The 14,460-nt window shown below is 34.8% G+C and overlaps 1 protein-coding gene across 1 annotated transcript in view; it reads right to left on the minus strand.

Annotated features, from left to right (window-relative positions):
* CHM (CHM Rab escort protein) overlaps window positions 1–14,460 on the minus strand; it is a 231,345-nt gene that overhangs the window by 12,730 nt on the left and 204,155 nt on the right. Inside the window, exon 13 of the mRNA XM_065915823.1 lies at window positions 5,991–6,089. Within this exon, the coding sequence (XP_065771895.1) occupies window positions 5,991–6,089 (99 nt within the window). The remainder of the gene's footprint in view (window positions 1–5,990; window positions 6,090–14,460) is intronic.

The raw sequence follows: 14,460 nt of genomic DNA on the forward strand, positions 1-14,460 counted from the left end.
GAAATCTGTATGCAGGTCAGGAAGCAACAGTTAGAACTGGACATGGAATGACAGCCTGGTTCCAAATCGGGACAGGAGTATGTCAAGGCTGTATATTGCCACCCTGCTTATCTAACTTATATGTAGAGTACATCATGAGAAACGCTGGGCTGGAGGAAACACAAGCTAGAATTAAGATTACCAGGAGAAATGTCAATAACCTCAGATATGCAGATGATACCACCCTTATGGCAGAAAGTGAAGAGGAACTAAAAAGCCTCTTGATGAAAGTGAAAGAGGAGAGTGAAAAAGTTGGCTTAAAGCTCAACATTCAGAAAACTAAGATCATGGAATCTGGTCCCATCACTTCATGGGAAATAGATGGGGAAAGAGTGGAAACAGTGTCAGACTTTATTTTTGGGGGCTCCAAAATCACTGCAGATGGTGACTGCAGCCATGAAATTAAAAGACGCTTACTGCTTGGAAGGAAAGTTATGACCAACCTAGATAGCATATTAAAAAGCAGAGACATTACTTTGCCAACAAAGGTCCGACTAGTCAAGGCTATGGTTTTTCCAGTGGTTATGTATGGATGTGAGAGTTGGACTGTCAAGAAAGCTGAGTGCTGAAAAATTGATGCTTTTGAACTATGGTGTTGGAGAAGACTCTTGAGAGTCCCTTGGACTGCAAGGAGATCCAACCAGTCCATCCTAAAGGAGATCAGTCCTGAGTGTTTATTGGAAGGACTGATGCTGAAGCTGAAGCTCCAGTACTTTGGCCACCTCATGCAAACAGCTGACTCACTGGAAAAGACCATGATGCTGGGAGGGATTGGGGGCAGGAGGAGAAGGGGACGACAGTGGATGAGATGGCTGGATGGCATCACCAACTCGATGGACACGAGTTTGAGTAAACTCTGGGAGTTGGTGATGGACAGGGAGGCCTGGCGTGCTGTGATTCATGGGGTCGCAAAGAGTCAGACACGACTGAGAGACTGAACTGAACTGAAGTGAATACAGAGTGTAGTATACAACAGATATTCAATAAGTAATTCTTTTTTTTTTAATGAGTAATTCTTGAACTAATTTTAATTCCGTTTTCAGGTACAATCATAGTATGATATTTTTATTAAATGTTATTAATCTCAATAACTAAAGTCTATTCCTTGCTTTCAAACTGTGAAATGATGGTTCCAAACTGTGGTGCTGGAGAAGACTCTTGAGAGTTCATGGACAGCAAGGACATCAAACCAGTCAACCTTAAAGGAAATCAACCCTGAATCCTCTTTGGAAGGACTGATGCTGAAGGCGAAGCTCCCATACTTGGCCACCTGATGTGAACAAATGACTAACTGGAAAAGACCTTGATGCCGTCCAAGACTGAAGGCAGAAGGAGAAGAGGGGACAGAAGATTAGATGGCTGGATGGCATCACTGACTCAATGGACATGAACTTTCGCATACTCTAGGAGATGGTAAGGGACAGGGAATCCTAGTGTGCTGCAGTCTATGGGGTTGCAAAAAGTCAGATATGACTTGGTAACAGAACACCAACATTCCTTGCTATCTTAATAATTATTTTTATGCCACTCCTCCTTGGAAATGTTATAATTACATTTTCTTTGGTTGAAAACAGAAAACAATACTGTTAATGCATTTATTGACTATAGTGTTTTCTTAGCCCGAATTTGAAGAAAAACTCAAATTTTGTATAATGGTAATAATGGATGTACATGACAATTATCCAAGACCATGAGGCACTATGGGAATCATAAAGAAAATTCTAAAGGTATAATTATCTAGTTAATTAAATCTTATTTGTTAATTTATAATCAGTGTAGAAAAGTTAGCTAATTGTAGTATTCAGTTAAAAAGAATGTCCCATCCCCCAATTCAGGACAAACAGGCATTTACTATACTTAACTCAAAATATCTCCACTATAAGAATACCAAATATGTTCTTTTCCTTGTTCATCCTGAATAATCCATAATTATTATTGTGATAGGACACAGAAACTCTGGATGAAGTGATTCTTTAAGATGTCTGTTTTTAATGCCAAGATCTATGAGTCTAAGGTATCACCAGCTTTGTGTAAGCACACAGTAGATGGCAAAGACTACTTACTAACAACTTACTAACAAAATAAAGGAATATAAGATACTCATATTTCACAGCTAAAACCATATGGCTCTTGGTAAGTTTATGGGTGAGTTTAGTTTCATTAAATGTTACAGAAGATAATTAAACATAGCGCCTATCACTTGTGAAACCAGACTCTAGGAGCATTGAAGAAAAGTGGGCTAAGATCTGGAAGTCCCTTAATATTGCTCATTCCATTTCTAAGCATATACTAAGAGAGCTTATCTTATATTTTATGGAAGTTCCAGCTCAGAGGAGGGCTTTCACTCAATACAAGTTGGGGAAAATGAATAATCCAATCAATTTAGGAAAGAAATTTCATAGAGGTTGAAGCTTTGAAAAGAAACCAAGAAGATGAAAAGTTAACATAGGCTGAAGATAAATGATTTAGATACAAGGGACTTATTGGGCTTTGACCTTAAAAGCCTGAAAGAAACATATAATTGCTTCATCTTTCTTTGAGGCCAGCTTGAAGGCAGAGAGCTGGAAAAATAACATGCAATTGTGCAGTGCACAATTGTCAAAAAATATTAAAGCTACCAAGGTTTGGATAGGAATACATCACTTGGCCAGAAATAGAATTGGTTTTCTGTAAAAGCTCATTTCATTCAATTAGACTGTACAAAGACTAAATAAGGAATAGGTAATTTAGAATAAAATCTTGCACAAATTAAACTGAGGCAAGTACAGAACAAAGTTGCCCAAAGAAAATCAACAATAGCACACCAAATAAAAGCAACAAATAGTCTACAGTTGCATGTCATGCTTAGGGAGAGAGTGAACTACTTTAGCAACATAGCTAACATGAGACCAAGACAGTAGGAGACTACTACAGATACCACCTAGACTCAACACAGCAAATACAAAAAGGAATTAAGATAAGGCATTTGACTTCTCAGTCCAGCAATTCTGAATACCCTCATCAGCCACCTTTTTCAAAATGACATCTATAAGGGGAATTCCTGTTTTTAGGCAGTGCTGCTTTTTGAGATAGGAACTGAATGAGATGGAATGAGGTAACTCCACATGTTGTGCCCAATGGAGGGAAAAACAGAAAGAAGAAGGTATAAGTCATGATACTACATTGCACACATTTGAAGATACTGTACTAATGAAATTCCTGCTTCAGTTTGTATGGAAAAGTATTAATTTTCTGAGTAAAATAAGTAATACTTAGGAAAATTCTACCAGTGCTTAGAAGGATATTATGGAATCTAGGGATTTTTCAGGTGGCACTAGTGGTAAAGAATCTGCCTGCCAATGCAGGAGATGCAGAAGATATGGGTTTGATCCCTGGGTTAGGAAGAATGCCAACCCACTCCAGTATTCTTGCCTGAAAATTCCATTGACAGAGAAGCCAGGCGGGCTTATAGACCATGAGGTCGCAAAGAGTCAGACATGACTGAGCGACTGAGCATGCACGCATGCATGGATTATTGAAGAATTAATGCACCTATGAATGGTGAGCAATCACCTCATTTTCTCACTCATAGAATCAGGTATATTAAGCATAAAACATCTGAAATGTCCTTGCACTGTGAAGCAGGGAAGAATTTAGAGATCTCTGATGTTCTTAAAGGAGCCTAGGAAGTAGGGCTCTTGGAAGTATTACTACAACTGCTTCTTTAAGGCATAGCATATGATAAGAGCTCCAGCAGAAACCTTAAACATGAACAAGGAAGAAGGAGAGAGAATAGAAGGCATACCTTCACATGGACATTGAATTTTTCAGATACAAAGGAAAAGAAGTACTGTGTTTGAGAAGAGAACATTACCTTTTTTTTTTTTTCATTTTTTTTCATTTTTTTTTTCATTTTAACAGTTTTTAATGAAAGCTGTGGACAAGATGACTTTGAGAACATTACCTTTTACAATAAATAAACTTCATTAAAGTGACTAGGCTGACTTTCACAGAAGCTTATGAAGCACAACACTACACAGAACATAGAACTTGAATAAAAAGAAAATAAGTTTAAATAATGCTATTCTTCTGGCATGCATTTTAAGACACAATATTTATAAAGCTCTAAAGCATAAGGTTTCATATCATTGTCAGATAATTAAAACATTAACAATACAAGTCACCAATCTGTGAAAACAGGGGCTTTTGCTACAGAGAATAATGTGCTTTAATGTATTAAAAGTTCATATTGTTCATAAAGTTCCTTCTTCCTCATTTAGGCAGGAAAATGAATTGAGTTCTCTTCTCCAGGTGACTTTGCCTCTTTGACCTGCCATGGCCCAGTGCTCACTTTATCTGGTGATTCATTTTCAATAACTCCAACAGTATTTGTTCTGACATTTTAATTAAAATATGACCACTACCTCATCCTGATGATAAAAAGGCCTATGTGTCAGTGAAAACTAGCTTTTCAGTGCCTCAGTGCACCTGACGACCCCTCTGAGCACATAGTTCTTACTGAAGAATTTCACTCAGGTTCTGAACAATACATCATTTCAAAATGGGATCACATTAACCATTAAGATTAATGTTTAAAAATCTAAAATGGCTAGAAGATGCTAAGGAATGAACATGCAATTTCCCCATTTTGACTTTTAAAAAAGAAAATTATATGCATTTATAAAATGAAGAGCAATGACACAAGACTCAAATTTAGTGTATTATTTGAGACCACCACACAATGAAATTACAAAAAAATTATGAAAAACCTCAGAAAAAAGAAGGAATTCAGAGTTTTTATAAGCAAGGTAATTAAAGCCAAAGACAAAACTGATTTCATATTACAGTTAAGAATATTATTGTGTACCATAACTCTGCAATAAAATTTTTAACAATAATACTAATATTTATATGAGATATTTAATTAAAGAAAGTAAATATGGAACAAATTAAATTCTAAACTAAAGTGAAATAAATTTTCAGGTTGCAGGATTTGATTCAGGCAGCTCAAAATGAAATTAATCATATTGATATTAGCTCCTCAGAATGGATCAGTTTGTTTTCCTATGTAAATGCCCCTTTATGCACTATCTCTGCAAAGAAAACAAGCAAGACACACAGGAGATGAACTAAAAGGAAACACAATAAGTAGGGAGCAAATAAATTGTTGCCTGAACAAACATAGTATTCAAAGAAAATGAAGACATACGAATCAATGAGGAAACTGGCCAGAATTCAACTGGACATGCTAATCCTATAAAGAAAATCACCATCACTTCATATAAATGAGTAAGAGCCATTAGGCTATGTTTTGATCAATGATACACAAGATTCACTACAATTTGCTCCATTCATATCTATAAGAACTACCCTATGATGTGGGGAGAAAAGTTACAAAATTTATGGCTGAAAAGCATTTTTCCACCATGAATAAGTAGCAAAGTGATATATATATATTTTGAAAGCTAAATATCACATCACTAACATACTATACATTAAAAGACAATTATTGGTCAGGAAGGATTCCTACATTTGCCAATTAAGAGTTTAGTCTCTCAGTCGAACCAAGTTTTTTTTCTTAATAAATTAAGAAAACTTGTTCTGATAAAGGAAAATATGCTTGCTGTACAACATCTATAAAATAAAGAAAATTTTAAAAAATTACCTATAATTTCACCAAGATTGACAGATTTCCTGACAGTCTTTTTCTATGCAAGTATGTACACATACAAATGTATAATTTTGCACTTAAAATATATATTGTGTGTGAGATGTATATTTTCCTTTACCCTTACAGACACCACCCCATTTTTAGGAAGAGAATATGCTTAATCATCCTAGTAAAACATATAAGTACTGGTGCTGAATACAACATATTTCAGTTCAGGCTACAGAAACCTTCAAGATATCTCTAAGAAGAGTAAAGCAGTCACATTACCTTTCCATCATGAATCACTGATTATGGTTCTTACCTATCTCCGTTTCGGTATATGGAGTAAACAATTTCTGCACAACTGGTTCTAAATCTTCTCTTGCTGTTTTAGAAGATGTACAAGTCAAATGAACCAAATCTGTTTAAAAAAAAATATTTTGAGTTCCTGCATAACACAAATTTCACTGTGTACTAATATTCAAGGCACTAAGCTGGTGCCATGCGGGAAGAGAGTCAAGTAAGTCATGGCCCCTGCCTTTAAGAAGTTTATAATCTAGTGATGGGGACATGTAAAAGTCAAAGCAATAGGCTATGAGTGTTAACTGTATAGTGAAAATACATGTTAACTAAGAGGGAGCATATTGAGACTCAAGAAGTACCAGTGGATGTGGTTTTGTCAAATCAGCACAGTAAAAAAGCTTAGGAAACCATATGTTCATAGAAAGAGCTTAAGCTATCCTTAAAACAGTCCCAACGAGGGTGGATAAAGGATTGCTAAGCAAAATATTGCATAAAAAAAAAGACTAAAAGTGGACTACCTATTTACTTTAGAGAACACACTTCATATTCTTCAGACTGAAAAGACCATTTATGCAAACTTTACTGATAAGTTAAGAACAAATCATCTATTCATTATAGGGTTCTCTAAGAAAGCTTTTGGGGAACACTGTTAGCTGAGTTTAAATCATACATATACTTAAAAGTCTATAATATGGCACAAGTCAAAACAGTCTGTAATATTTTCAGGATTTCCAAATCATTTTGTTTTGCATTTACAGATTCATGAGGCCTAGACCTCAAAGAATGTTTGGGTTAGAATATCATGTACAAAAAGGCCCTTCACAGAAGTGAAATACTGCAGCCTAAGGCACTTAGAATTCCTAAAGGCCTACATATTAATACATAGGGTAAAGGAAGGACAAAAGGGTCTATGTACTGAAAGGAAGAACTAAGAGGATACCTAAATGGGAGTAATTCTTTGGTTCTGGAAAGGGCTTAGGGCAGAACAGAACTATGGAAGAAGAAAATACATATTAGAGAAAAGTATAAGAACTGAGACATTCCTGCTCCTAAAACCCTAGAAAAGAAGTACATGTGCTTCTTTTCTAAAAGTTTACTTTAGGCTAGTAGACTTTTTTAAACCTCAGGAAGATAGTTCAAAGTTTACAATAGAAGTGTAACATCAGGATAGAATTATCTTTAAATATATCTAAGCATAGAGGGACTTTTAATAACCATGTGAGCTAAAATCAAATTTTGTAGTATTTTTTCCCGGTTTACCAACTAAAGTGATATTCTAAGGAAGTTCCTGTTTTATGTATGGCCAATAAAATACCCATCCTATTTAAGCAATGTTTTTATATGAATGTAATAATGATTCCCATTGGTTCTGGGATATTGACAGATATATGGTACTAATTACTTAAAAAGGTAAACAATCTTCACAACAAAATTATTCCTAATGAAATTAAAATTTTCAACTGTTATATAACTTTGGTGGGAAGTTTAAAGTTCCTAGATAAATTCTGAATTAAACAGAATATATAACTATAAAGGTAGAAATCTCTGATGTAACACTCAACAGAAATTGTCCTATCTCTCATCTCAGTCTCACAAAATACTAACATTCACATCAAAGTTCTCAATTTTCCAGTTCTTTCCTATTCAATTAATGTGTACTAGAGGAAAAGCAGGTGAATATGAATATAAGTTAAAAAGTATATTTTAAAAAATATCTTAATAGTAAACTACTAGTTTTGTAAATCAGGATATATAAAAGAAATACACCAAGTAACTATATCCTTATGTTTCCTAACAATGTAAGAGAGTTCAGTCCATGCAACGATAGCAAAATTTTCTAGCAATAAAGTCAGATTAGCATCTTGTACTTAACAAGTTTTATTACAATTCTAGAAGACAAAATTAAAGACACCCATAATTTGAATGCTAATATATATACCTTGATTCTGCTTAGATGCTACATTATTATTAATAATTGATTTACAATTTTAAGGTATGAACAACTGTTTTTTTCTTCCTGCTTCTTGTTACCTGCTTTTCCTGTTATCGATATTACTTTCTTCTTTAGGTCACTTTGAATTTACTGCTTCTTTTCAAATCAGAGAGGTTGCAATTTTCTTTTTTTTAATTCAAATTACTTTCAAAATTGGCTTATTAATTTTCATACATCTCATAAGTCTTTACTGAGGGCAAGTTTTTTTTTTTTTTTTTTAGATGTAAAATATTTTTTTTTTTCCAGTGGGTTTTGTCATACATTGATATGAATCAGCCATAGAGTTACACACATTCCCCATCCCGGTCCCCCATCCCACCTCCCTCTCCACCCGATTCCTCTGGGTCTTCCCAGCCCACCAGGCCCGAGCACTTGACTCATGCATCCCACCTGGGCTGGTGGTCTGTTTCACCACAGATAATATATATGCTGTTCTTTCAAAACATCCCACCCTCACCTTCTCACACAGAGTTCAAAAGTCTGTTCTGTACTTCTGCATCTCTTCTTCTGCCCTGTATATAGGGCCATCGTTACCATCTTTCTAAATTCCGTATATATGTGTTAGTATACTGTAATGTTTTTTATCTTTCTGACTTACTTCACTCTGTATAATGGGCTCCAGTTTCATCCATCTCATTAGAACTGATTCAAATGAATTCTTTTTAACGGCTGAGTAATATCCCATGGTGTAGAGGGCAAGTTTTAGAGTCAGTTTTCCTCTTCTTTGTTAAATATAACTTTCACTTTTCAATGGGTGTTTAACAAATATTTGTGGGTAAAGACAATTTGCTTCCCTGCCATCAGGAGACATTTGCTTCCCTGCCATGAGTAGACATTAAGTATTCACAGTCTTAAGAAGACATATGTGTGCATACAAATATATGTATGCATATACATGCATAGGAAAACTTTACTAGCTTCTTGTACAAAATATGGAAAATTATTTGACTGATCAGGGTAGAAGTAAGGAAAGTATTAGTGGATAATCCTTAAATTATTTAAATCTGCTTGAGAAATGCTCACAGACACTTATAAGATACTTACATGAAATTCTCAAAAGAATTGAAAAGATTATCAGAATTTACTGTACAGCAAACTTTCATATGTCAGACACTACCCTAAGCATGTCTGATGTATTATTTCATTTTACCCATGCAACAGTCAATCACTATTTTCATTTTACAGGTAAGACTTAACAGTGGAGTTAAGCAGATCTCCCAAAGTCTGCAATTAGTAAAAGGAAGAGCTGAGGCTCAGAGCTGAAAATCAAGCCCACATGGTCTGCCCACTCTCAGTCACTAAATGATGTTGAGTAATTGTAATAATATCTTGTAGAAGATGCTGCAAGTAACTTAAGGCAACAATCTTTAAACTGGTATGTATATAAAGATACAAGAGGACTTTTCAAAAGGTAAAATAACTCCTGTGGTGCTGGAGAAGACTCGAGAGTCCCTTGGACTGCAAGGAGATCAAACTAGTCAATCCTAAAATCAACCCTTAATATTCATTGGAAGGACTGATGCTGAAGCTCCAATACTTTGACTACCTGATACAAAGAGCTGACTCATTGGAAAAGACCCTGATGCTGGGAAAGACTGAAGATAGGAGGAGAAGGGGATGAGAGAGGACGAGATGGTTGGATGGCATCACCGACTCAACGGACATGAGTTTGAGTAAACTCCAGGAGATGGTGAAGGACAGGTGAGCCTGGTGTGCTGTAGTCTATGGGGTCACAAAGAGTTGGACACAACTGAGTAACTGAACAACAACAAAAATAACTCCAAGAAAGTCATTGTCTAAATGCTCAACTTCCTCTCCTTCCACTTTATTAAGCAATGCATTTCAAGAAATTTAATTTGTGTTTAATCATTTATCAAAACTGTAATGTATTTAAGACAGTTTGATTAATTTTACACAAATAATAATTAGAATTACTGAATCCAGAAGACAGTTTTTTTTTTAATACTGAGAAGCTTACTGTTTTAAGAAATGTTTTAAAAATCTATTTCCATTAATTATTTGAAATGGGTGATAGTGGCAGTCAAATATTTCTGATACTTAAATCCCATTGAATATATTTAAAGGTGTGATGTTACTGTTTTATTATGCCACATCAACATTTGTACTGTTAGAAACTACATTCTTGGTAATTATTTGAATCTTATGATGAAAAATTATATAGGCCAACTTCTAAGTGTTTGAGGGGTACATGAGCAAAAAGGCTTCAAGACCTTAAGGGGTTAAAGTAATCACAAAACCATACCCAGAACACGTCATATTTCTATCAAAATTTGAATCTCTATGTAAAATGCTCCTTCCTATTCTGTGACCAATTCTAATTCCTTTCCATCAAATTAACTTGCTGAATAAATGCTAAAAATGATCACAAATTAGATAAGTGGGCCAACTGTTTTCCTAAAAGTATTACATTCATTAGTACCAATTAACAAATATAACTTAAGATTCTGGAAGATGCAATAGGACTGGAAATGTTGCCCACTGGCATCATGTGAGATTATAATTGACTTGAAAATTGGTTTAAATCCTGAATCTACCTTTTATAAACTCAGTTCCTTTTTACTTTTATTGACCAAGTAGCTTAGTGGTGAAGAATCCACCTGCCATTGCAGGAGACACAAGAGACTTGGGTTTGATCCCTGGGACGGGGAGATCCCTTGGAGAAGGCAACAGCAATCCACTCTAGTATTCTTGCCTGGAAAATCCCATGGACAGAGGAGTCTGGTCAGCTACAGTCCATGGGGTCACAAAAGAGTAGGACATGATTGAGCACAGCTCAGCATAGGAATAAAGGCTTAAAGGCATAAAAGATGACAAAATGTGTTCTCTGTCACAAATTCCTCTCTTGGCAATATATTTACCTTTGTATTGGAATTAAAGAAACTGCAAAATATCCTAATAAAATTTATGAAATTTTTCACAGCAAAGAAAATCACAAGCAAATTGAAAAGACAACCTATGGAATGGGAGAAAATATTTGAAATGATGTGACCAATAAGGGCTTAATTTCCAAAACATACGAAAAGCTCAAACAGCTCAATATAAAAAAAAAAAAAAAAAACAATAAAAAATGGGCAGACCTAAATAAACATTTCTCCAAAAGACATACAAATGGTCAACAGGCACATGAAAAAATTCTCAACATCACTACTTAGGGAAATTGAGGATCACCTTGATATATAAGCCAAAGGTTAATAACCAAAAAAGGGAAAATCAACAGTAACACAATAGTGGATGACTTTTTAATGACCCATTTACACCAATGGACAGATCACCCAGACAGAAAATCAATAATGAAACACTGGCTTTAAATGACGCATTAGATCAGATGGAATTAATTGATATTTTTACATCATTTCATACACAAGCAGCAGAGTACACTTCTCAAGTGCACACAGAACTTCTCTAGAATGTATCACACACTAGACCACGAATCAAGCTGCAGTAATTTAAGAAAATTGAGATTGTATCAGGAATCTTTTCTGACCACAACATTGAGATTAGAAACAAATTATAGAGAAAGATAAACTGTAAAAAAACACATACATGCGGAGACTAAACAACCAATGGATCACTGAAAATCAAAGAGGAAAAAAAAATACTTAGAGACAAATGACAATGAAAACACAATAACCCAAAACCTATGGGATGCAGCAAAAGCAGTTCTAAGAGTAAAGTTTACAGCAATACAACCTCAAGAAACAAACAAAAAAACCTCAAACAACCTAAGCTTATACCTAAAGCAACCAGAAAAATCCAAAATTAGTAGAAGGAAACAAATCATAATGATCAGAGCAGAAATAAAAGAAAGAGAGACAAAGACAATAATAGAAAAGATTAATGAAAAGTAAAAGCTGGTTCTTTGAAAATATTAAAAAAAAAATTGATGAACCTCTAGCCAGGCTCCTCAAGAAAAAAGTGAAAGGGATAAAATCCATAAAACTAGAAATAAAAACGGAGAAGTTACAAAAGACACCACAGAAATACAAAGGATCACAAGAGACTACTACAAGCAACTTTATGTCAATAAAATGGATAACACAGAAAAAACTGACAAATTCTTAGAAAGGTAGAATCTTCCAAGTTTGAACCAAGAAGAAACAGAAAATATGAACAGACTAACAACAAGCACTGAAATTGAAACTGTGATTTAAAAACTTCCAACAAACAAAAGTTCAGGATCAGATGGCTTCACAGGTGATTTCTATGAGATATTTAGAGAAAATTTAGCATCTATCCTTCTAAAACTCTTCCAAAAATTTTCTGAAGAAGGAAAACTCCCAAGCTCGTTTTACAAGGCCACCATCACTCTGGTAACAAAATCAGACAAAGATATCAGAAACAAAGAAAATTACAGGCCAATATCACTGATAAACACAGACATAAAATTCTCAAAAAAATACTAGCAGATCAAATCCAACAACATATTAAAAGGATCACACACCATGATCAAGTGGGCTTTATCCCAGGGATGAAGGGATTCTTCAATATATGCAAATCAATGTGATATACCACATTAACAAATTGAAGAATAAAAATCATATGATCATCTCAATAGATGCAGAAAAAGCTTCTGATAAAATTCAATACTCATTTATGACAAACTCTCCATAAAGTTGGCATAGAGGGAAACTGCCTCAACATAATAAGGATGATATATGACAGACCTTGAAGAAGAAAATGGCAACCCACTCCAGTATTCTTGCCTGGAGAATCCCAGGGACAGAGGAGCCTGGTGGGCTGCTGTCTATGGGGTCACACAGAGTCATACATGACTGAAGCAACTTAGCAGCAGCAGCAGCATGACAAACCTACAGGTAACATCATACTCAATGGTGAAAAAATGAAAGCATTTCCTCTAAGATCAGGAACAAGACAAGGAAGTCAACACTCAACAATTTATTCAATGTATTTTTGGAAGTCCTAGCCATAGCAAACAGAGAAGAAAAAGAAATAAAAGGAATTCAAACATAAAAAGAAGTAAAATTGTCACTATTTTCATATGACATAATACTATACATAGAAGACCCTAAAGATGCTACCAGAAAATTACGAGAGCTCCTCAACAAATTTGGTAAAGTGGCAGGATACAAAATGAATACACAGAAATCTCCTGCATTCCTATACACTAACAATGAATGATCGGAAAGAGAAATTAAGAAAACAATCCCATTAATCACTGCATCAAAAATAATAAAATATCTAGGAATAAATCTACCTAAAGAGACAAAAGAACTGTATTCCAAAAACTATAAGAACCTGATGAATGAAATAAAAAAATGACACAAACAGATGGAGAAATATACTATGTCCTGGACTGGAGAATTAATATTGTGAAAATGACTATACCACCACAAGCAATCTACAGTTTCCATGCAATCCCTATCAAACTACCAATGGCATTTTTTGCATGTCTAGAACTAAAAAAAATTGAATTTTGTAAGGAAACACAAATGACTCTGAATAGCTAATGCAATTTTGAGAAAGAAAAATGAAATGGGAGGAATCTGGCTCCCTGGCTTCAGACTATACTGCAAAGCTACAGTCAACAAAACAGCATGGCACTGTCACAAAAACAGAAATATAGATCAATGGAACAGCATAGAAAGCACTGGGAAGACCCAGAGGGATCGGGTGAAGAGGGAGGTGGGAGGGGGGATCGGGATGGGGAATACATGTAAAACCATGGCTGATTCATGTCAACGTATGGCAGAAACCACTATAATATTGTAAAGTAATTAGCCTCCAACTAATAAAAATAAATGGAAAAAAAAATAATATTGAATAGAGTTTTTTTTTTAAAAAAAGAAAGCCCAGAGATAAACTCATGTACCTATGGTCAACGAATCCATGACAAAGAAAACAAGAATATACAATGGAGAAAAGACAGTCTTTTTAATAAGTGGTGCTGGAAGAACTGAATAGCTACATGAAACAGGGACATTCTCTAACATTATACACAAAAACAAACTCAAAATGGGTTAAAGACCTAAATGTAATGATACATAATACTACACAACTCTTAAAGGAAAACACAGGAACTCTCTGACATAAATTGCAGATCTTTTTTGATTCACCTTTCAGAGTAATGAACGTAACACAAAAACAAACAAATGGGACCTAATTAAACTTAAAAGCTTTTGCACAGCAAAGGAAACCAGAAACAAGACAAAAAGACAACCGTCAGAACGGAAGAAAATATTTCCAAATAAAGCAACTGACGATTTTGGATTAACCTCCAAAGCAACTGACAATTTTGGATTAACCTCCAAAATATACAAACAACTCATGCAGCTAAATAACAAAAGAAACAAACAAAACACCCAATCAAAAATGGATGGAATATATAAACAGACATTTCTCCAAAGAAGGTATATTGATGGCCAAACTGTACATGAAAAGATGCTCAATGTCACTAATTATGAGAGAAATGCAATTCAAAACTACAATGAGATACTACCTCACACTGGTCAGAATG

The sequence above is a fragment of the Muntiacus reevesi genome, chromosome X (assembly GCF_963930625.1).
Source record: "Muntiacus reevesi chromosome X, mMunRee1.1, whole genome shotgun sequence".
Taxonomy (NCBI): Eukaryota; Metazoa; Chordata; class Mammalia; order Artiodactyla; family Cervidae; genus Muntiacus; species Muntiacus reevesi.